Source organism: Anolis carolinensis, chromosome 1 (genome assembly GCF_035594765.1).
Source record: "Anolis carolinensis isolate JA03-04 chromosome 1, rAnoCar3.1.pri, whole genome shotgun sequence".
NCBI lineage: Eukaryota > Metazoa > Chordata > Lepidosauria > Squamata > Dactyloidae > Anolis > Anolis carolinensis.
Window position 1 is genome coordinate 293158947 of NC_085841.1, and position 25287 is coordinate 293184233.

The following is a 25287-nucleotide window of genomic DNA, read 5'->3' on the forward strand; positions in this document are numbered from 1 at the left end:
AGTGCTTGTGTACTATACTTACCCACTGCACTGAAATGTACTTTTTTGAATACTTCTCCCTCTGTTTTCAGAGAATGAGTTTATGCCTACCTCTGTATTTTCTTACAGACTATTGCCCACTTACAATGTTATGATTGTGTTCTGGATCCTAACAACAAGGATCGGTTTTTTTGCACTATATGCTATTGCATCACTTCTTTGACCATTGCATTTGCCGGCTTTTGCACCTTGTGCTCAATAAATGTGTTGTTTGGACACTAGACTGGTTATCGGGTTTGCTATCCCACCTACCTACACCTCAGCTTGCTAGTCTCCATTAGTGTGCATTCACAGAGTACACGAAGAAAAAGGACAGGTTGCTTACCTGTAACCGTGTTTCTTCGAGTGTACTCTGTGAATTCACACAATCCCGCCCTTCCTTCCCCACATGCAAACCTCTCCCTTTCTCGCTGCCTTTGCGGCGTAGGAACTGGAGAGCGGGCGCGGAGGGCGCCCTTTATACCCTCCGGGAAGAGGGGCGGGGTTACCGCCAAATTTCAAACTTTAGCTTGGAAGAGTATCCGTTGGAGCCTGCGCAGGCGCAGCCTTCTCCATTAGTGTGCATTCACAGAGTACACTCGAAGAAACACGGTTACAGGTAAGCAACCTGTCCTTCTCCTACCTATTGGTGGTCTCTTGTACTACCACTCTAATTCCTCTGTATTGTCATGGCTATAATTTCAAGTATGTAGTGTTCCCTTGCTCTCTGAAATACTGTCTTTCTCTCACACATAACTCAGTTTAAAAACCTCCTCATTAGGTATATGTTCTGAACAACTTGTGTGAGTTGCAACTCATCTTTTTTTTCACAAGTTCTTAATGAAAGTGCAGACCATGGCCCAAATAGCTTATCTCTCTTCATGGCATCATTTGGGAATATAGTTTGCTTTCTTCTTTCTCTTCCAAGTCGTTTGACAGGAGGAAATGTGCCCCATGGTCTCATAGTTCTTTGCACAACATGGCCCAAAACATACAACCTACAACATGAAGCTTCCAAAAAGCTCTTCCAAACATTCAGCTTTATCACAACCACACAGATTCACCTTATTTTATCTCTTCAGCTAATCACATGCTAAACACCTCTTGTCCTGGTCCTGTTTTCTGGCTATAATTGTAATAATAATAATAATAATAATAATAATAATAATAATAATAATAATAATAATAATAATAATATATTATAAGCCTCAAGTACCACCTGCCAGCAGTAAGGAATTGGTGGGATCACAAACCTGCAAAAGTATTGGAAAATGAGCACGCAAAGATAGCGTTGGACTTCCGAATCCAGTCTGACAAAGTTCTGGAACACAACATACCAGACATCACAGTTGTGGAAAAGAAAAAGGTTTGGATCATTGATGTTGCCATCCCAGGTGACAGCCGCATTGATGAAAAACAACAGGAAAAACTCAGCTGCTATCAGGACCTCAAGATTGAACTTCAAAGACTTTGGCAGAAACCAGTACAGGTGGTCCCGGTGGTGATTGGCACATTGTGTGCCGTGCCAAAAGATCTCAGCCAGCATTTGGAAACAATAGACATTGACAAAATTACAATCTGCCAACTCCAAAAGGCCACCCTACTGGGATCTGCGTGCATCATCCAAAAATACATCACACAGTCCTAGACACTTGGGAAGTGTCCGACTTGTGATTTTGTGATACGAAATCCAGCATATCTATCTTGTTTGCTGTGTCACACAATGTCGTTGTGTCAATAATATATATACTGCTCCATTTCCTTGAGATGACTCAGGGTGGTTTCCAACAAGTGTACAAAAACAGTCAATTGTCAGAAACATCAAACAACAACTTAAACACAATAAACAAATAAAACAACATTATCAAATAGAACCAAAACAATTATATTAAAATGGACACAGTTACAAATCCAATCAATATAATACTATTCTTGGGCAAGCATACAGAAAAATATCTTGTACAAGCAAGCAATTACTGGTGTTTGGTACTACTGCAACCATATTGGGCTGGATTGGACTCTATATTGGTTTGGTGCCATCTGCAGTCTCCATGTAAATATTACTTTGCAATGGCACATGTTCCCTAATTTCTCTCAGCCATTTAAAACCCTTGTGAGCTTTTCTATATTTATTTTTGTTTCTCTCCAAGCAGAAGCAACAGCTGCTGTAAAGATAGTGAAAATGTCAGGCTGGGGATATCATCAAGAACTCCCGATGGTGAAGCCTAATCATGACATGCTTACTGGGACTAAACAAGGAAGAGTCCAGTTTGGATTTATTGAATCCTATATCTATCATGGAGTTCTTATAAAATGTGTGGGTTCGTAGCCAGAATTTGAATTGAAGCAAGCTCTTAAATAAAATATGAGAGTCATATAACGTATGTAGTAAAGAGCATACAGTATAATTTAGAAGTACAATAAAATTCTGGGAGAACAATTAGCTTGATTTGTGTTTCATGAATCATCATCATAGGCTATCACTCACAGCCGGGTATGATTGCCATTCAAGCGTAAGGTCTTGGTGGTGGATCTGTAGGTGACTGTAGAGACATGCTCTTTTGTAGTGAGGACATCTGTTTGCAGATGGAAGATAGTCCTGAAAAGGGTTGGCTTGACGTGCCTTAATCTTGACATGTTTCTGCCTTCCGCCCTGCATTCGTGCCTCTTTGAATTCCACGGCGCTGTTGGTAACAGCTGATCTCCAGTTAGAGTGCTTGAAGGCTAGGGCTTTCCAGTTCTCGGTGTCTATGCCACAGTTTTTAAGGTTGGCTTTACACCCATCTTTAAATCTCTTTTGCTGTCCATCAACACTCTGTTTTCCGTTCCTGAGTTGAGAGTATAGTAACTGCTTTGGGATATGGTGATTGGGCATTCTGCTAAGCTTTTTGTATGCTTCTGCAAAGGTGTTTAGAGTGGCTTGTAGGTCTTCTGAATGGGCACAGATTACCTTATCATCAGCATATTGGAGTTCTGTAACAGATGCTGTGACCTTGCTTTTGACTTTCAGTCTGCTATGGTTAAATAGCTTGCCATCTGTCCGATAGATGATTTCCATGCCAGTGAGATGGGTCCCATCAACAATATGCAGTATCATAGCGATGAAGATGGAAAATAAGGTTGGGGCAAAAACACATCCCAGTCTAACATCTGATTCCACCTTGAATGGGTCACTTTGAGAGCGACTGCTGTCCAAGACGGTTGCCATCATATCATCATGGAGTAGCTACAAGATGCTCACAAATTTATCAGGGCATCTGATTTTTAGGAGGATGGTCCAGAGGGCGTTGCAATTCACTGTCAAATGCCCTTGCAAGGTCAATGAATGCCATGTACAGAGATTGATTTTGTTCTTTGCATTTTTCTTGGAGCTGCCACGTAGTCAAGATCATATCCACTGTTCCTCTGGAGGGGCGGAAGCTGTTTTAGGATTCTGGGAGGATGTTTTCTGAAATAGGTAGAAGGCAGTTTGCAAAGATTCTTATGAGGATTTTCGTAGCAGAGGTTAAAAGGGAGATACCTCAATAGTTTCCTCTGTTCTTTTCCCATTTTTGAAGAGGGTGATGATGGTGGCGCCCTTGAAGTCTGTTGGGATTTTCTCTGCTGCCCATACCTTTTTCAATAATTTATTTATTTATTTACAGCATTTATATTCCGCCCTTCTCACCCCGAAGGGGACTCAGGGTGGATCACATTACACATATTAGGCAAACATTCAATGCCTTTTAACATAGGACAAAGACAAACAACAACATAGCTCCGAGCAGGCCTCGAACTTATGACCTCCTGGTCAGTGATTCATCGCAGTTAATTGCACTGGCTTGCTCTCCCGTCTGTGCCACAGCCCCAGGCCAAGCTGGTGGATTTGTTGTGTCATATCAGGTCCCACCGTCTTTAACAGGGATCCTAACAGGTCTGCTGGCTTTAATTTTTTTTTTTAATTTGGCTGGTGGCTTTGCTGATTTCCTCCAAACTAGGCAGTGCTGCAAGCTCATCTCTGGTTGATTGTTGGCTGTGTTGGAACTGTGGTTAAGGAGGTTATGGTAGTGTTCTTTCCAATGTAATGAAATTGATTTTTAACCTTGAAAAGTTTGGTTCCATCTGATGAACGTAGAGTGTATGCCATGATTTGTTGGGTCATAGATTACCTTTGTGGCTTTAAAGAATCCTCATGCATCATGGACATCTTCAAAGTGTTGAATTTCTTGAGCCTTTTTTGTCCACCAGACATTCTTGAGTTCTCTGGTCCTTTTTTTTGGAACTCCACTTTAGCAGTAGTGTAGGACTTTTTCTTAGCAGCACGGCTGGTGTCTCTTTGCCATATTTGGAAGGCTTTTCTTTTCTTATCGATTAACTGTTGGATCTCATTATTTTAATCAAACCAATGTTGATGTTTCTTGGTTTGGTGTCCACTGGTTTCTTCACAGGCTGTAATGATAGAGGTCCTCAGTTTGTTCCAATGTTCCTTAACATTTTCAGGGTGTTTTATGCGTAAATTATCCTTGAGTGTTGTTTGGAGAACATTTGGAGAACATTGGGTTCATTTAGAGGGCTCTTAAAGGGCTTGGGTGTTCATTTTATGTCTTATCTTTCTTCTTTGGAGCCTGTGTTTGGGGCTGATCTTGATGGCCATCATGGATCAAATTAACCTGTGGTCTGTTCAGCAATCATCGGTGCCTATCATGGATCTTATGAGAAGCACATTGTGGCAGTCTCTGGCACATACAATTACATTGTCTTAAGTGGTGCCTATGCTTTGACGGGGGTCTTTCCATGATGTCTTAAACTTGGTGTGTTTTTTTTGGTTTGGTTTTTTTTGGCAGAAGAGCATGTTGGTGATGACAAGGTTATGTTCCTCACATTTGGTGAGAAGTAGGTTGCCATTTGAGTTGCTGTTTCCAACTCCATCTTTTCCTACATATAGTCCATTGCCACAGATCAAAATCTCATCCAACTCTCACATTAAAATCACCCAGGAGGCTGATTTTGTCCTCCTTAGGTATCTTCAATAGGATGGTGTCCCAACTGACAGTAAAAAAAAAATCCTTGGTGTCTTCAGCAGCAGACTAAGTGCATAGACACTTATGATAGTTGACTGCTGGTTTTTGGCAAGATTAATTTGGAGGGTTGAGAGTCGTTCATTAATACTGATTGGTGCTTCGGACAGATGCTTCACCACATCATTTCTGATAGCAAAACCAACCCCGTGTATTCTTTGTTCTTGTTCAGGCAGTCCTTTTCAGAAGAAGATGTAGCCTCCTTTTTCTTCCTTCAGCTATTCCTCTCCTTCTCTCCAGGTCTCCTGAAATACTGCTATATCAATGCTAAAGCATCCCAGCTCCCTTGCAATAATAGCAGTCCTGTGTTCAGGGCATTAATTGTCTGTGTTATCCAACAGTATCCGTATGTTCCACGTTCCAAAGTTCATTTTTCTTTTTTGGCCCCTCTAGACGCGGCAGTCCAGTCAGGGATAAGAGAGGCAGTCTATGTTTAGGGCACCTTTTCTAGCCACCTTCCTGTATGGGGTGAGCAGAGTGGATTCTAAAAAGGGCTGCTCAGCCGTGGATACAGCTCAACTGCCTCGGACTTTGAGGTAGAACAACTGAATACATATCCACCATCCATTTGGCAGTCTGTGGCTAGGGGCTTCCAGATTTCACAGTCCTGCGCCTATTGCTACTCACTGGTTTTGTTGGTTTTGTTTTATTTTTCTTGGAAGATGCCTGTGCGTGAATTTGATTTATGTGTAGAGATCAGTGCATAACCGATCAACACGCAGTCTTCAAAGAATGAGGTGAACATCCAGTGGCATGGTTAATCCAGCAATCAGTGGCTTCTCATCTGTTGCAGCATTCTTCTGCCTTCACAGTCGTTGTAACATATACCATGTTATCATCTGCCTGTTCTGCCATTGAGGACTTCTGATTGTGCTTAGTCTGGTTCCTCCCCTGTGGCCCTGCTGTCCAGGGAGACCCCCTTGGGAGCACATGACTCCAACGGCTTCACCTGCAGCTTCAATGGAACAGATAAGACCCCTCACCACGAGAGGGGAATAATCCATTGAGGGGTTCATGAATTATAGTGATGTAAGAAAAAGAATCAAAAGTGCAAATAACATGAGCCTTTCCTATCTTCTTGCTGTATTTTTAAATGTATACAGGTAACAGTGTCACATCTCAGCTCTTTTCTCTTTTTCTTCACTCTTGCTAATTCATTTTAATTTTATCATACATCTGTAACATGTGTCATAGGTTATACATAGGGTATTTATTATTGGTGTGCTTCTGCCTAACCAAATTATTTCTACAGGTTTTCTGCAGCCAATGTATTTTCATCTTTGCAGGCTTAATTATTTCATCTTTTTATATATTGCCTTTCAGGCTAACTTTAAATGTACCTGTATACATTTAAAAGATTTACTTAAAACAGGTGTGCTATTGTTTTCATAATCAATAGAAACTTTTAAAAAGAATTAAAAGCATTGCAAAATCCCTTTGAAATAAAATGTAGTTTATAACTTATGCCCCATTTATTTCAAAGAAATAAAGGACCAGTACAAATGCATAATGTCATGCCACATGATTACTCAGCACTTGATGATTCACAGTTGAATGCATTGAGGGGCTTCACTGAAATGTGTTGCGTTTGGGGTGATTGTAGAGTCTTACATTTTATTCGTCACACTATGACGGCTTTTAGAGAACAGCACTCACGCTCAGAATCTTAACTTCGGCTGATCAGCTAGACAAACTAAATGTGGCATGGTGGCAATATGTGGAAAATGTAATAGAAAAATAGTGCATGCCTGCAGATTTTCTTTTTGCTGTAGGATTTTTTCTACTTTAACCTTCTTGATATAGTCACTGATTAGTTATTCTAGATTTCCACATCACCATGATATCTGAATAACCAAAGAGAGACTGACTTCACCATAGTATCTGCATAAACATAACATGACACTGACCTCTTCATAATATCTGAGTGATGTCTGGAAAGACTTGATGCCCACTTTCTTGAGAACTGGGGATTTTAAGAACTCAAAATGTCTTCCCAACCACTGGATCTTCTAGTATGAAAAGCTTCAAGCAATTGTAGCCAAATTTTACCATGTCTCAAAAAGAACTACCTGATGCAAACTTATCTACTTGGCACAGCAGAAAGTTTTGATTTAACAAATGTACTTCTTTTGTACTGGTACCATTAATTGCAGTGTGAACTGAACTAGAAGTTGGCTGTAAAGAGCCATGGAGAAAGTCTGAAACATTACATTGAGAAGCCTTAATGTCAAGGCAGAGGGTTATAAGGAGTTAAAAGGCTTATGCAAATGAATCACTCTCCATTTCTGGATTGTGGAACTCAACATTTAATAGATATAGAAAGGCATTGATTCTAAACCTTTGGTTCTTCAGATGTGTTGGACTTGGCTGTCAAAATCCTTGCTCATTAACTGTTGGCTTGGGTTTCTGAGAGTTGATCCAAAACATTTGGGGACTAGATGCTGGGAATCACTATATTAAGGCAATACTGGAGGCACCTCTCTTGTTTGAACAAGTGTTAATTATGTTGGTTTCTGCTTACTAGTTTTACAAGAAAACATTGCAGCATTTGTACTTCAGCTAGTGTAGTCAACCCACAATTGCAATGATTATAGACAGGAGGATTTCCATTAGTCAAAATGATTATGGAAGTCATCAGAAAAACCCCAGAAGCTATCCTTTGTTTGTAACAGATGGTCTGAATTGTAGCGAATTATTTGCAGAGGGTAAATAAGTCCATTAAATACCTTTTTTGTATCCAAATTTCTGGATGAAATCTGGCAGGTTATAAGGAGTAAGCAAATTCAGTAAAAGCACTAAATGGTGATAGTAATTCTGGGTGTTTGCTTATCTCTAATTCAAAGCTTTGAAAACTGGTTGACTACAGTTTAAAGATGAAGTTGATGGCGTTGAAGGAAAATTTACATCAATTGTAGTATCCTCCCCATGCAAAGGATCGTTACCTTGTCATGGTGCTGGGGCTTGCATGCTTCGATGATGCCATGATTTAATAAATAGAGTCCCAGAAGACATATGGACAGAAGTTCACAACATTGTTCAGGAGGCGGCAACAAAGTAGGTCCCAAAGAAAAAGAAAACGAAGAAGGCAAGATGGTTGTCTGCTGAAACACTGGAAGTAGCCCAAGAAAGAAGGAAGGCAAAAGGAAACAGTGATAGGCGGAGATATGCCCAATTAAATACACAATTCCAGAGGCTAGCCAGAAGAGACAATGAACTATTTTTAAACAAGCAATGCATGGAAGTGGAAGAAAACAATAGAATAGGAAGGACAAGAGACCTCTTCCAGAAAATCAGAAACATCAGAGGTAAATTTCAGGCAAAAATGGGCATGATCAAAAACAAAGATGGCAAGGACCTAACAAGCTGAAGAGATCAAGAAAAGGTGGGAAGAATATAAAGATCTGTATAGGAAGGATAATAATATCAAGGATAGCTTTGATGGTGTGGTGAGTGAATTAGAACCAGACATCCTGAGGAGTGAGGTTGAATGGGCCTTAAGAAGCATTGCTAATAACAAGGCAGCAGGAGACTATGGGATCCCAGCTGAGTTGTTTAAAATCTTGGAAGATGATGCTGTCAAGGTGATGCATGCCATATGCCAGCAAATATGGAAAACACAAGAATGGCCATCAGATTGGAAAAAATCAATTTATATCCCCATACCCAAAAAGGGAAATGCTAAAGAATGCTCAAACTTCCGTACAGAGGCACTTATTTCCCATGCCAGTAAGGTAATGCTCAAGATCCTGCAAGGCAGACTCCAGCAATACATGGAGCGAGAGTTGCCAGATGTCCAAGCTAGGTTCAGAAAAGGCAGAGGAACGAGAGACCAAATTGCCAATATCTGCTGGATAATGGAGGAAGCCAGGGAGTTTCAGAAAAAAAATTCTATTTCTGCTTTATTGACTATTCTAAAGCTGTGTGGATCATAATAAACAATGGTATGTTCTTGGTGGTATGATGATACCAAGTCACCTTGTTGTCTCCTGAGAAATCTGTATAAAGACCAAGTAGCCACAGTAAGAACAGACCACGGAACAACAGACTGGTTCAATATTGGGAAAGGAGTACGGCAGGGCTGTATACTTTCACCCTACCTATTCAACTTGTACGCATAACACATCATGCAACGTGCGAGGCTTGATGCATCCAAGGCTGGAGTTAAAATTGCTGGAAGAAACATTAGGCAACCTTAGGTATGCAGATGATACCACTCTGATGGCTGAGGAGCCTTATCATCAAGGTGAAAGAAGAAAGTGAAAAAGCCGGGCTGCAGTTAAACATCAAGAATACCAAGATTATGGCAAGCAGACCAATTGATAACTGGCAAATGGAGGGAGAAAACCTGGAGGCAGTGACAGACTATATTTCTAGGTGAGAAGATCACTGCAGATGCAGACTGCAGCCAGGAAATCAGAAGACGTTTACTTCTTGGGAGGAGAGCAATGGCCATCCTTGACAAAATAGTGAAAAGCAGAGACATCACACTGGCAACAAAGGTCCGCATAGTTAAAGCAATGGTATTCCCCATAGTCACCTATGGTTGTGAGAGCTGGACTATAAAGAAGGTTGAGCAAAGGAAGATAGATGCTTTTGAACTTTGGTGCTGGAGGAAAATCCCGAGAGTGCCTTGGACTGCAAGAAGATCCAACCAGTCCATCCTCCAGGAAATAATGCCCGGCTGCTCACTGAAGGGAAGGATATGAGAGGCAAAGATGAAGTATTTTGACCACATCATGAGAAGACAGGAAAGCTTGGAAAAGATCACAATGCTGGGGAAAATGGAAGGAAAGAGGAAGAGGGGCCGACCAAGGGCGAGATGGATGGATGGTATCTTTGAAGTGACTGGTTCGACCTTGAAGGAACTGGAGGCGGTGATGGCCAACAGGGAGCTCTGGCGTGGGTTGGTCCATGAGGTCACAAAGAATCGGAAATGACTACGTGAATGAAGAAGAGGTAGTATCCTCTTTTATGATCCTGCTTGAATACTGAACTCTCCAAGGGAAGATCTTCTCTTACTCCCACCACCTTCAGTGGGTATGGTGAAAATATGGCTGAAAGCCATTTTGGTGGGCACTTCAACTACTGCAAGGCTAGGATGGCTTCTTTCCTAGTGTCCTTTCATTGACAGGTGAAAACATCTCCACGTTATGGAGAACTTATTGCTAGGGTTTTTAATAGTGTGTTACTCTGCTGATCTTCTCTTTTGTCTTTTTAATTAATCTATTTTAAATGGTTTTAAAGCTCTAGATGAGGATAATGATAGTAATAGTATACAGTGCTTGATGGTGAGCTTTACATCACAATGAATGAGGTTTTACAATTACCTTGAAGAACCACAAAATGTAGTGATTTTCAAGATTTTCTAAAAGCATAGATATCTAATTCTGATGTGAGATTTCAAAGCAAAGTTTAGTAAGATCTCAGAAATACATTCATACTAAGTTTCAACAATGAAAATCATTGGAAAGAAGTTGTAGAGCTACATGTGATTGTTGTACATAAAATTGGCCATTCTACTTTCATCACTAGTTATTGGAACATAGTAAGCACTTGTGATGAAATATGCATTTGTAAATTGTTCACACTAAACCAGGCAACTTAAGAAGAAGTAACACTGTCTCCGTATGAGAAAAATGTTGTGTGTATAGCAGTCTTAAATCTGTAGAACGGAAACAAAGGGATTGATCTAAACTTTGCAGTTAGTAACTGAAAGGTATTGCAACTTAAAGACATTGAAGAAGAAAATCCATTTTACAAATAACATTCACTGTTACGGATGTAGTCCATTTTTTTCCAGTATCCAAAGTGTTTAGGATGCTGAAAAGTGGAGACTCACTTCATCTCTTAAATAAACTTGTTGCCCCTGCTGTTTCTGGAATTCGTGTGTGTGTGTGTGTGGGGGGGGGGGGGGTTGCTGACTCAAAGCTGACTTAACAGGCATTAAACATTTATATCACTATAAAATTATCGTAAAAGCTATAAGTAAACTTTGGGGAATCTGTTTTGAAGTGCAACATTTAAGTCTTTTCTAATGTTTATCATCATGGTGCACTTTGAGGCAGAAGGGGTTATAACTCTTGATTCAGGAAAGGACCTTGCAAATTATCTAAGGTCATCTTAGGCCCACTTGCAATTCAAATGAACATTATCTTTCTGGTACTTTAAGTAACAGTCTTTCCATGCTTTCCTCCTTAAGATGCTTTTAATTGGAGATATAGTTGAACCTTGGGTTGTTATTCCACAAAATAAGATTTTGAGTGAAACATCCAAATTGGATTATTCAGTTATCTATCTGCTTGTATCTAGTTAACAATTAAGATAGTGTCCTTGTTGGATACAAAACAGAAAGGTTGCTAGACTTGTTGGATTCTCTCCTCCTGAAGGAAACTCCCATGGAAGAGAGTCTGTGCTTTTTGCTGTCCCGTTACTTCAGTTGCAGCAAGGCATGTCAAGGCAAACAAACAGTGGCAACTTTCCCTTTGAAAACAGAAGTCATCAGGTATTCAGACCTGCTTTTGGTTTTAATCAGAATTCCTTGGTCCTCTGGTAAAACAGAATTAAAGACAAACATAGTTGGCCTTATGGGTGTCTTTCTGTTTGTGCGAAAGCTTTTGATCCAACAAAGACCTCTGATAATGGAAAAGGGACAATTCTGTTTTATCTGTATGTAAAAGCATCCTGTTGAACATAGGAGAAAGGAAAAATATTTCAATATTGCTTGAAACTAAGCCAACCTAATATTTTCATATTGTTGGGTTTGTTTCTTTTGCTAACTCTTTGCACGTTGTAATGTTTCATCAATGAAAATAATTTCTGCAGATGTAAACATTGTGTAATTTGTTTGTAATTGCAGAGTGCCAACTGCTGCCTTGGAATAACTTTACAAATGAATGCAATATTCCTGGAAACTTCATGTGTAGTAATGGACGTTGTATCCCAGGTGCATGGCAGTGTGATGGGCTACCAGACTGCTTTGACGAAAGTGACGAGAAGGAATGCCGTGAGTGTCTGTACTTTTTATTTCACACCCTGACGAGAAAGCCTCAGGAGCATAAATCAGAATCAGTTTTGGAGATTGGTATTCCAATATATGTCCTTTGGCAATGGCTTATTGAATTAGATTGACTGTTCATTTCTTCATTAGTGGTATGACATTTTATTCTGTTTATCTTTTTCCTTTCTCCCAAGAAACATAGAATGTTGTATATTCTAAAAATTCAAAACGTATAACTTGTTCATGTTCAGGATCAACGCCATGGTTAAACTACAGTTAAAACTATGGTTGGATCTACACTGCCATATAATGCAGTTTTAGAATGTAGATTAACTGCACTGAATTGGATTATATGAGTCTACACTGCAGTTAATCTGCATTCTGACACTGCATTATATGGCAGTGTAGATCCAGTCTACGTCTCGCTCATTCAGATAAGAAAGGATGAGATGCACAATGCTCTGGGTTATTTTCAGTAAATATGCCTTCTTTTCCACTCTACCTGTGTTCCATTTTAATTTCCAAAATTAATTTGGGAGTTGGCGTTTTCTTCTAGGTTACTGAATGTGCAGGTGCTACTTGAGTGCAGCATTGCAGATTGAATAAACTAAACATCAAAGAAGAATGTTCCATCAGTAGTGCTTCACAGATTCTTTGTCCCCATCTACACTGCCATATAATCTGGTTTCTGATCCCAGGTTATCTGATTAGAATTTGATTATATGGCAATGTAGACTCATATAGTTTGGTTCAAATCAGATAATCTGAGATCAGATACTGGATTATATGGTAGTACAGATCCAGCCTTTGGATAACCTGGAATTCATTTGAATAAAAATAAATTAAAAGTCATTTGAATAAAATGTCTTGCTTGGCATTACAAAATGAGTACTGTTCTTCCATCTTAGATGTAGCTCAGGTATGTCACTGTCATAAAAGAGCCTTGGCTCAAACGTTTTTACAAGGTCTGCTGGGTAAAATTAGGATTCATGTATCTTGAAAATTCCATCCTCTTGGTTTCTGGCATGCTTCCAATGAAATGCTCAAGGCACCAAACTTTGTACAGAAACTTTCAGCTTCTGCTGCAGTCAGATAAGGGAAAAGGGAAGCTGATGGAGTTGAGGGAAGAATCATACTGAATGTATGTTTTAAATTTCAGAAGTGTGTTCAGAATCAAACAATTGCACAGCAACTGGATGTATGGGAATGACACTTGAACTTGACTCATCACTGATATAAACCCAAAACTCTAGCAGACCTGTTGTTGTTGTTGTTGTTGTTGTTGTTGTTGTTGTTGTTGTTGTTGTTGTTGTTGTGTGTCTTCAAGTTTTACTTATTACATATAGGTAAATGGATTTTATAACTTGCATCAGTTTGGGTCTTCACATTTTTCTTCCCTTTCATTCTTGTTCTACTGATCTAATATAGAATATAATGCTATGTTTATACAATTACATTATATTGTATTAAGTAGGAAAGTTATAATGTATTGAACTGTTCAATTCCCTTGTTTGAACCTGCTGGAAATACTTTATCTCATGCATGGGCAAATAGGTCCCGGGGGCTGGATGCCGTCACTTACCTCAGGCCCTCTTCATTTTTCCTGTCCTCTTGTTATAAGGATATGATGGACCATCACACCATTATTCCAAAAATATGGAGGAGGAAGGCATATAGCAACTGAGAGCTCTCTGGAGTGCTCTCAGCCACTGTGTGTCTCACTCTCCTCCCAGCATAAGGACAGTGTGAGCAACCCCATCCTTATACTGAGAGGACGAATCAAGGAAGGCACGTGATGGCTGAGAGCCCTTTGGAGCATGCTAGTCACCACCTGTCTCGCCCTCCTCCCAACATAATGCCAATAGGACAGCCCAAGGATCAAGGGAAGAGGATGGGAAGGAGGATTGGGGCCGTCGCCGCATGTCCCACCTTCCTCCCAGCATAGGGATGGGATGAGCAACCTTGTCCTTATGCAGGGAGGACAACCTGAGGATGACCCAGGCCCTGCCCCCTCCTGTTCCTATCCTTTCCCGGGCCCTCACCACCCAGTGTCTTCCTGGCCTCCCTCTCTCCTGGCCCAGCCCTCCCGGAGATCCGGCACCGAGCAAAGGTTTGGACCCTCATAATGCTACAATTCTTAAGATTCTCTGCTTCAGAGACTCTATACAGCAGAGAATTCTCCATACACACACACACATACACACACACACACACATATACACACACACATACAATACACACACATCCTCTGGCATCTTTTTATTCTTCTGTGACAAAGACATCATGAATCTGTTTAATGAAGAGTGAAGTCTTGATTGACAGCTTCCATATGTTTGAGAGAAGTCTCTTGCTTTTTCTGCTCAAACGTAATTTCCCTTTAAAAAAGTATATTATAATATCACTTCAAAGCAAAGGAACTGCTTTTTTTAATTAGAAAAATCTGTTCTGAATATTTGGTTGATATGTTCTGCCAACTGTAATATATATATGAGTTACCAGTGTAACATCAAGTTCTTGTGAAAGTGCACTGGCATAGCCAATAATATTCTGCTATTCTTAGAACTCATGTTTGCTGGCACAGCAAACTTTACAATCAGGCCATAAAGCGTAAGCTGCCTGCGGTTCTTGCTAGGAGCAAATTATCTGAACATGTGACGACTGAATTTAAGAGTTTAAAAATATTCCCATTTGAAGTGCAATTTCAGTTTAGAATTTCCTACATTTAATTGTCATATATATTGTGTGTTCCCCTTTTAATTTCATTTTTTGCAAGAGGAAGCCACAGATCCAATAAATGTCATGTACTTTGCAAAGATCTTTTCTTTAATGTCTGTACTGGCTATTTAGTATTTACATCAAAACAATGCCATTAAAACACTCCTCTTTTCTAGTTTTAATTGCCTAAAGTTGTGTAGTCCCACAGTTTGACAATGAAGAATAAACATTAGCAGCCAAGATTGGCTTGAATTTCCTTTTCAGCTCATAATTGCATCTTGAATTAGCTGTGCTGGAATTGTCATTATGGAACCAGAGATGATCAGCTCTGCCCAAAATTAGGTGCTATTTTGTTTTTCCTCGTCAACACCAAAATCTGCCTAATTGAATAGAATTATGCATGTAAATAAAAACTTATCACTAAAGAGACTCCTCTATTCATTTTCATGTTATTATTCTCTTTTTCACTTCAATATCTGTCATTCTCCACTTCTTCAAGATTGAAAAGGGGCAATTAATGAAGTGTTACTTGGCAGAACTTATGAATGTGATGGCAGTAGTCAGTAAATGACCACCGTCTCTGTTTAGGATATTATTTTGTCATGGCAAATAAAATCAATCCAGTAAGATTCGGGTGGTAATGAATGCAGTAACTGCCAATAAAATTTAAAGAGCTGCAAAGCCTATGTTAATAAAACTTTTTTCTTCATAGAATCAGAGAATAGTAGAGTTGGAAGAGACCTCATGGGCCATCCAGTCCAACCCCCTGCCAAGAAGCAGGAAATTGCATTCAAAGCACCCCCGACAGATGGCCATCCAGCCTCTGCTTAAAAGCTTCCAAGGAAGGAGCCTCCACCACAGCCCGGGGGAGAGAGTTCCACTGTTGAACAGCCCTCACAGTGAGGAAGTTCTTCCTGATGTTCAGGTGGAATCTCCTTTCCTGTAGTTTGAAGCCATTGTTCCCTGTCCTAGTCTGCAGGGCAGGAGAAAACAAGCTTGCTCCCTCCTCCCTATGACTTCCCTTCACGTATTTGTACATGGCTATCATGTCTCCTCTCAGCCTTCTCTTCTGCAGGCTAAACATGCCCAGCTCTTTAAGCCGCTCCTCATAGGGCTTGTTCTCCAGACCCTTAATCATTTTAGTCGCCCTCCTCTGGATGCTTTCCAGCTTGTCAACATCTCCCTTCAACTGTGGTGCCCAGAATTGGACGCAGTATTCCAGGTGTGGTCTGACCAAGGCAGAATAGAGGGGGAGCATGACTTCCCTGGATCTAGACGCTATTCCCCTATTGATGCAGGCCAGAATCCCGTTGGCTTTTTTAGCTGCTGCATCACATTGTTGGCTCATGTTTAACTTGTTGTCCACGAGGACTCCAAGGTCTTTTTCGCACACACTGCTGTCAAGCCAGGCGTCCCCCATTCTGTATCTTTGATTTCCATTTTTTCTGCTGAAATGAAGTATCTTGCATTTGTCCCTGTTGAACTTCATTTTGTTAGTTTTGGCCCATTTCTCTAGTCTGTCAAGATCGTTTTGAATTCTGCTCCTGTCTTCTGGAGTGTTAGCTATCCCTCCCAGTTTTGTGTCATCTGCAAACTTGATGATCGTGCCTTCTAACCCTTCGTCTAAGTCGTTAATAAAGATGTTGAACAGAACCGGGCCCAGGACGGAGCCCTGCGGCACTCCACTTGTCACTTCTTTCCATGATGAAGATGACGCATTGGTGAGCACCCTTTGGATTCGTTCGCTTAGCCAATTGCAGATCCACCTAACCGTAGTTTTTTCTAGCCCACATTTTACTAGTTTATTTGCCAGAAGGTCGTGGGGGACTTTGTCGAAGGCCTTACTGAAATCCAGGTAGGCTACATCCACAGCATTCCCTGTATCGACCCAACTCGTAACTCTATCGAAAAAAGAGATCAGATTAGTCTGGCATGACTTGTTTTTGGTAAATCCGTGTTGACTATTAGCAATGACCGCATTTGTTTCTAAGTGTTCGCAGACCACTTCCTTGACGATCTTTTCCAGAATCTTGCCTGGTATCGATGTGAGGCTGACCGGACGGTAATTGTTTGGGTCGTTCTTTTTTCCCTTCTTGAAGATAGGGACCACATTCGCCCTCCTCCAATCTGCTGGGACTTCTCCCGTTCTCCAAGAACTCTCGAAGATAATTGCTAATGGTTCTGAAATAACTTCCGCTAATTCCTTCAATACTCTTGGATGTAGCTGATCTGGCCCTGGGGACTTGAATTCGTTTAGAGAGGCCAGGTGTTCCTGGACAGCTTGTTTCTCTATTTGGGGTTGGATTTCCCCCAATCCTTCGTCCATTCCATGTTGCTGAGGTTGAAGATGGCTTTCTTTTTGTGAGAAGACCGAGGCAAAGAAGGCATTGAGCAGTTCTGCCTTTTCCTTGTCCCCTGTCGCCATCACCCCATCTTCTCCTTGCAGAGGCCCTATCGCCTCCTTTTTCTTCCTTTTTCTACCAACGTAAGCAAAAAAGCCTTTTTTGTTGTTTTTTATGTCCCTGGCAAGCCTGAGCTCATTTTGTTCTTTAGCCTTGCGAACCTTTTCCCTACAGGTGTTGGCTATACGTTTGAATTCTTCTTTGGTGATTTCTCCCCTTTTCCACTTCTTGTGCATGTCACTTTTGAGCTTTAGCTCAGTTAGAAGTTCTTTGGACATCCATTCTGGCTTCTTTGCACTTGTCTTATTTTTCTTCTTTGTTGGCACTGTTTGCATTTGCGCCTTGAGTATTTCACTTTTGAAAAACTCCCATCCATCCTTAACTCCCTTGTTTATTAATATTGGCATCCATGGAATGCCGCTCAGTAATTCCTTCATTTTTTGGAAGTCAGCTCTCTTAAAGTCGAGAATGCGTGTTTGACTTGTCTTAGTTTCAGCATTCCTTTGTATTGCAAACTCCAGGAGCACATGGTCACTTGCCCCTAAGGATCCAACCACTTCAACTGTATTGATCAGGTCTTCCACATTTGTTAAGATTAGATCAAGAGTTGCTGATCCTCTTGTTGCCTCTTCTACCTTCTGGACCATAAAATTGTCTGCAAGGCAAATGAGGAATTTGTTGGACTTTCAGTTGTATTGGATTAAGTCTTGGGATTGTTAGCTGGCATTTCAGCAGTGTGATGCACCCTTTCCCACTTTCTTTTCTAGTTGGACTAGATTATAAACAGTTTTAGCTAGGTCATCTTTCCTTCACCCCACAGAGATAATCATCCTTTCTTTCCATCTTTCCCTTTCTTGGTCTGCTAACTTAACAGGTCTCATGAATAAATTTAAAATTGACTTGAAAGAAGAACAACTTGGGAGCAGGTGATTCATTTCCTGTACTGCCCTGTAGTTGACAGGTGAGGCCAAGGAAACAGAAGAGTCTGTGCTGATACATTTCGAGTTGCAAATATCTCTGAAAGGATGAATATTTTCTTTTTGTTCCTTTATAGAATGTCTTCCCCAATGTAAAATGAGCTTTTCTTGCCTTCCGAAAGGGAGAAGACTGACACAAATAACATCAGCTAAATCAATCCAATGGAACATACCACAAAACAAAACAAACAAACCCAAAATGCCTGTAAAATTAGAAATCTTTGTGATGGGGCTCCAGTGGGTAAAAATAGTCCATATTTGGGATGTCACCACATACTGCCCAGCCATTCTTTTGTACCATTCATGTCACCTCCATTTCCAAAATAAGTATCAGATCCAGGACCTAGGATTTCAAATAAAGAGACCAGTTACTGGAATATTGAGCACAGTTCTTACATGCCACCTATGCATTGTATGAATTCAAGAGATTCAGGATATTCATTTCCTTATCTGTTCTAGCTTCTAGCTTAGGATCTTAGCCTCTGCACTGTATTTTTAACAGAAATGGGGTTCAATGATTCCGTGTTCCACACCCACAGATGATTTCTCTAAAGAATGCTACAGTATCTATAGCAAACTTATTTAAGAGAGTCAGATTTAACACTTGCTTATACTGTAATTTTGCAATATTCAAAATTGGGACAGTGGCTATTCTTTTATAAGAAACCACAATTTTCAAAGATAGTGGTATCATCCTTCTTATAGAGTAGTTTTAAACCAGTGCTTCAGCAAAATAAAGGGTCATCTCAGCTTAATTTCCATAGCCAGGCTGGGCAAAGGTCAAGTGCACATATGATAATGTAAAGCTCAGCGGTGCTCTATATGAATCCTTGAGGGACATTGTCCAGAACTGATCAGAGACATAGGGACGACGGGACTTCCTTAATCAAAGTTCAATCAGTGTTGACATTTCTCCGTTTTGTATTTATTTATTGTATATAATTATTTATAGGTTTTTGAAATTTTCATCAAAACATTGAGCCAAAAAGCCTGTGTCAACATATTCACAAGGCAGTGTAAGAACGGTGCCATAACTTTTATTTTTTTAAAAAGGATCAATCTCTGAGTAGAGTGGTAAACAGCCATCCTGGGAGAATCTAAAAGAAGTAGCATGCCCTCTACTCTCTCCACTGTAGCACTGCTTCTGGCAGTGTGAAGTGGCAGCTGCCCCCGTGAGGCAGTGCTGGTGCCTGGAGCAAGCTCTTGTGCTTTTCCTTCTCTGTGAAATGACCATTGACTTATCCATTGGTCATATCAAAATGGATAATTTTGCCCGCAAAGCCTGCCCTTCACAGATGTGAGATTGACTTATACATTAGTATATATGGTATATTACAGTTGGCCCTTTGTATCCACAAATTTTGCTTCCATGGATTTAACTATCTATGACTTCAAAATATTCCTAAAGTATTACAAAAAGCAAACCTCAGCTTTGTCAATTTATATAAGGGACACTATTTTATTATATCATTGTATACAATGGCTCTTGAATATCCACAGATTAGGGCATTTATTGAGGATCTTGGAACCAAACCCCAGCAGAGATCAAGGCCCCACTGTACTAAAAGGCTTACAAAGTAATGCAGTCTTGCCTCCCTGCTAGAGGTTCAAAAGGGACAGAGGTAGTCTGGTTTCCCTTGGGAAGGAATTCCACAACCACTGAAAGCTCTGATATGCACACTCCCACTTACTAGCTTGTTGTAGTAATGAGAGATTCAACAGGACCTTACTTGAGGATCTCAAATTATGGGAGAAAGTGGTCTTTCAGATGTCCTGGTCACTATCTTTTATGTTTCATATGTCAAAGCCACACCTTAAATCAAGCTTGGGAAAAATTGAAGGCAATGTAGTTAGCATAGGGCCAGTGATACACTTCATTTTGTGCTTCATTTTGCATAGCTCTAGCTTCCAAACGCTTTTTAAAGGCAGATGAGTGCTTTGCAATTGTGTAATGGAGAGGTAATTAAGGTAAAGACCACAAGAGCTAAATCTGCAACATGCAACATTATGGATTTTTCACCAAAAAAATTATTGTCAGTAATTTAAAAAAATCATCTGATGCTATGAGATTAATGAGGCTCACCAGTTCTAGACAAATCTGGAAGACTGTAGTTCTTAACATGGTAATTAGGATAATTCTTCTTAATCTTGTTCTACTGTGTTTTCACATGTATCTCCTTAAGGCAATGTGAAATCCAGTCAGATATTACCTTTGTATTAACTGGCTTGATCCCCTGCAGATTTTTCTCCCTTTAGGTAATTGGCTGCTGAAAATCTGCTCCATGACCTCCAAAGGAAAGTAGTGTGTAGCCATCATGCTGAAAAAGGCAACATAACTATAGATTTCTGTTTTGAATGCCTGAACTAATTGGTCCTTGGCTGGCAATTCTGTTGAACTGAAGTGCCCAGGACACTCTTTTGCATATGAAGTAGCTTTGAGCATTATGCAAAAGCAGGAAAAATATGTTGCATGTTTTCCTTTTCTTCATGCACTTCTCAATTGCAATGGTACATCTTCCCATCTGGAGCACACACTTCTGGTTTGTGGCAAAAGAAAAAGAAAGAAATTCCCTCTGTAGATATCAACCTACCTAGAATTCAAAGATAAAATGTGAATTACTCCAGATAACTGTAGCATAAAGCAATTTAAAGTTCCTTTGTTCTTGGGTACATCTATACTGCAGATTTAATACAGTTTAACTGCTAAGGCTCAATGTTATGGAATCCTAGGAGTTGTAGTTTGATGAGGCACCAACACTCTTTTGCAGGGAATGCTGAAGACCTTGTAAAACTACAATTGCCAGGTTTCTGTAGCATTGAGCCATGCCATTTAAAGTGGAATCAAATTGCATTAAATCTACAGTGTAGATGCCACCTTGGTCTGTATGCAAACCCCATTATTTTTCATAGTTTTCATAGTTCATAGTTTTTCCAAGTAGATTTTTCACAAACATTTTTTTCATATAAGAGAATCGGCAATAAACAGGACTGAGAGAAAGATCCGTCTAGACAGCAAGTCATACTTGCACTTAAACAGTGTTTTGATTTTAATAGTTTAGTAATTAGAACACACCCTCTTTTTGTATTTATTATAATACCTAACAGTCTTTCGCTACCATAATTCTGGTAATTCTCTCCTTTCTAGGGTTGGTTCATTTGGCTAATTAGATTCAAGGTCTTGGCATAAAGCAATCAAGTGAGTTGTGGAATTTTGCAATTAATATACCCAGTGTTTTATCTTTGAAATGGCAATCCATAGTACCATGCTGGATCAGATCAAAGGCTTATCTACCCCAACTTTCCCTGTTCCCAGTGGGCAACCAGTTATCTATGGGAAGCCCACATGCATGAGATGACTGCAGCACACTGCAGCAACTAATACTGAGGTGTATTCTGACTTTGATCCTGGAGATGACTGATGGGCCTTCTGTCCCATGTTTTTTTCCAATTCACTTTTAAAACTACCTCTGTCTTTCAGTAGTAACTTCTACTGTTTTCCACTGTATACCATTTCAATAGACATTTATTTTTGTGTGTGTTCGGAATCTCTCATCGTCCAGTTTCATTGGATTTCCCCAATTTCTAGTAGCATGAGGAAGAGAGTAATAATTTTTGGAGTATACAATTTTATATACTCCAGGGTAGCTATCTCTCTTTAGCTGAATGGAATGGAATGGAATTTCACAGGACAGCAAGAAACAAACAAATCCCCTGAAGGATGATTAAAATGGATAGTATCTGTGCATATGGCTGATTCATATGACATGGTCCTGAGTATGTATCTTTAAATCCCTGTGGAATTCTCTACTTTTTCCTTGATCTTGTGTAAATTTGACATTTCTTGTATATATCTAGATCTCCTTTGTATCAAGCAGAGATTGAGGTGTCTTCTAATAGCTAACAGAGTTGTGAAGAGTGTATAACCCTGGTGATTAGGTTTTCCTTTTAATCTTATGAAAGCTGCATGTGGGAGGAGGAAAAGGCTTGACCTGAAATGCTTGCTGTTATTCTTCTACAGTACAAGCAGAGATTACTTGTAGGATAGAATGAGGAAACTAAAGAGACTGAACTTTCTGCTTTCTAAAGTTCTTTCTGGCCACGTTCATTCTAGGCACTTTGCTGTCATTCATGCTGGACAGGCATGGGTCTAAAAAGAGGTACAGTCTCTACAGCTATGTTTCTTGGGGGGTGGGGGCGTATATGCATATTTAGATAGCCTGAAACTAATTTTATACACAATATTTCAAAGAATTTTGTGTATGGAACAAGGTTTATATTGATGATGATGATGATGATGATGATGATGATGATGATGATGTAATAATAAATTTGTAGAGCACCCTATCTCCCTGAAGGGACTCGGGGTGGTTTCCAGCATATATGGCAAACATTCAGTGCCAACGAAGAAAAGCATAGAAACAAATTACATCAAAACAGATCACATCAAGCAATATAAGTGGTCTAACTTTAAACTTAATAACAGACAAAATTAACCTAACATAAAAACTTAACCCATGCAGACATAAAAACATAGTATAATTTATCACTGGATAAAACTTTTAAAACTAACAATTAAAACTTTATAGGAGATGAGATGATTTTCAACAACCAACAGGCTGAAATCAGTTCCAGTATCTAGACAAGATTTAACATATCTAGGCAAGGAGTTAAGTTGAAATGTGTCAGTTTTCCTCTCTCCATATGCCAGAGTGCATTGATGGGTTTTTAGCAACCTTTTGAAGGTGGGGAGGGGCGGGGGGAGAGGGGACAGTTTTTAGTTCTTTTGGGAGGGAGTTCCAGAGGTGGGGAGAGATCACAGAGAAGGCCCTCCTCTCATTCCCACCTGCCGTGCTTGAGACGGGGGTGGGACTGAGAGCAAGGCCTCCTCCGCAGATAGCAATGCTTGAGCCGATTTGTATACAAATAGTCTGGTCCCGAACCATTATAGGTAGTGACCAGTACTTTGTTTTCAGCCCAGAAGCAGATTGGCAGCCAGTGGAGCTGCTGCAGCATGGGAGTTGTCCCTTTACAGTACAAGTTGCAGCTTCCAAACTATCTTTAAAGGCAGCCCCACGTAGAGAGCGTCGCAGTAGTCCAAATGGGAAGTAACCAAGGTGTGGACTACCATGGCCAGATCTGGCATCTCAAGATATGGGCACAGTTTGTGCACAAGTTTTAGTTATACGAAGGTGCTCCTTGCCATTGCCAACAACTGGGGTTCCAGGTTCAGTGATGAGTCCAGGATCATCCCCAGACTGCGAACCTGTGTCGTCAGGGGGATTGTGATCCCGTCCAGCACAGACTGTAATCCTACACCCTGATCTTCCTTTCGACTGACCAGGAGCACCTCTGTTTGGTCTGGATTTACCTTCAACTTATTACCTCTCATCCAGACTATCACTGATGACAGACACATTGAATCCTTAGAAAGCAAAGGTGTGACTATTTCAACCATCCATGTGGATATTTTTGATTGCTGAACAAGGGATTGTTCAGCCTGCAGTGTTACACACATTTATTTTTTAATATTTGTTAACCATAGCTTTGAAACAGCAGGGAGCATTTATTTGCTGTTTAGACCAGGGCCCCAGCCACAGTTTACAACTGTCATTTGATAGTGAATCTCTTCATTAGCTTCACTGGAAGTTGATCTTGATCATGCTGCCATATTTAATTTTGCTTTATTTTCTGTGTTTTTCTCCACTTTAATCCCTCTTTCCTCATCAAATGTAAGATTCATCTGTCCAAAATAATCTCATAATATATGAACATTGGAAGTGGCTTTTGTCAGCTAATGAGCAACAGCTACTTGGAGAATTGGTAAGTTGCTGTTTTTGTCAGCTAACAAGTAGCAGATGGTGCATTTTCAAAGTATGGCACATCATGTGGACTTACTGCCTAACATGACAGGAGCCAAAATTAAAGCTGTAGCAAGTACCCAGACATTTCTGATTGTAATCCTTACTCTTCCCCCAACTTTGGGATTTAAAAAAACAACACTTTTCCTGCAAGTTCTACATGCTTTTATAAATGTTTCTGTAAATCAAGAGTGACACCCAATGACAGGCTTCATTTATCTTTGCTCTTTGTGTCCACTGGACCTATAGGTTACTAGTACAACTAAACCACAGAAAAAATAATACCTGGAGTACTCTCAATTATCTTAAAGTTGCTTTTAGTACACTTTACAGTATTTGGTGTATGAGAAGGGAAGGATCTGAGCATGTCTTCACTGGAAATTGAACTTAGGATATGAAAATCAAGTTGGCTTTATTTCTAGAAACTGGATCTTTAATGTTCATATTAAAAAATATTGGCTAGAATCCTGCTGATATGTTCTGCTTGTGTAACTGGAATATCTGAAGTGGTTGCAGCCAGAGGAAAAAAGCTCCAGAGTTCTGCAAATAAATGGTCATGTTAGTTATATACATACGTTTAAGTCTATCACTTATGTCCCAAGGTCTTTTTGTTGGTGGGAAGATTAATGTTCTCTTCTAAACTCTGCAACAAAGCCATTCTCTAGCCATTACCACTCTTCCATGGCTTTTCAGTGACTGATAGAAAACCAGGGAGATCAAAATGTCTAGCTATGTCTGTGCATGACATCATCCACTAAGATCTCCAAAGGACCTGAATGGATCATGTGTGGATGATGCCATCACATATGAGTTGGAAGACTCATGGCCCTTACCATGCAGAAATATGAATTTTGAAACAGTCATGGAAGATGCCCATCCAACCTCTGTTTACTGTTGGCCTCTAGTTATGTCAGATCTGCATTGGTCTGCATCGGGCTATTTCTGATCTCCTAGCTCACACTGTCCATCACCCACTGAATTACTGAGGGCACGGGATAAGCAGCTAAACAGTTGGTGCTGTAGAGAGGAAAGGAGTAACTTGGTTTTGCTTCCAATGCTGTTATGCTGTGCTGTGCCCATATAGGATTTTGGTCTATGTCTATGTCTAGGATTTTGGATTACTGCAACGCTCTCTACATGGGGTTGCCTTTGAAGATGGCCCGGAAGCTCCAACTAGTACAACGGGCGGCAGCCAGATTAATAACTGGGGCGGCATACCGGGAGCGTACCACCCCCCTGCTAAGCCAGCTCCACTGGCTGCCG

At 40.3% G+C, this 25287-nt stretch overlaps 1 protein-coding gene across 3 annotated transcripts in view; it reads left to right on the forward strand.

The window, feature by feature from the left end:
- ldlrad3 (low density lipoprotein receptor class A domain containing 3) overlaps nucleotides 1-25287 on the forward strand; it is a 245617-nt gene that overhangs the window by 66068 nt on the left and 154262 nt on the right. For all 3 annotated transcript variants that reach the window (XM_062967887.1, XM_008105879.3, XM_008105887.3), the window contains exon 2: nucleotides 11932-12078. In XM_062967887.1, the coding sequence (XP_062823957.1) occupies nucleotides 11932-12078 (147 nt within the window). The remainder of the gene's footprint in view (nucleotides 1-11931; nucleotides 12079-25287) is intronic.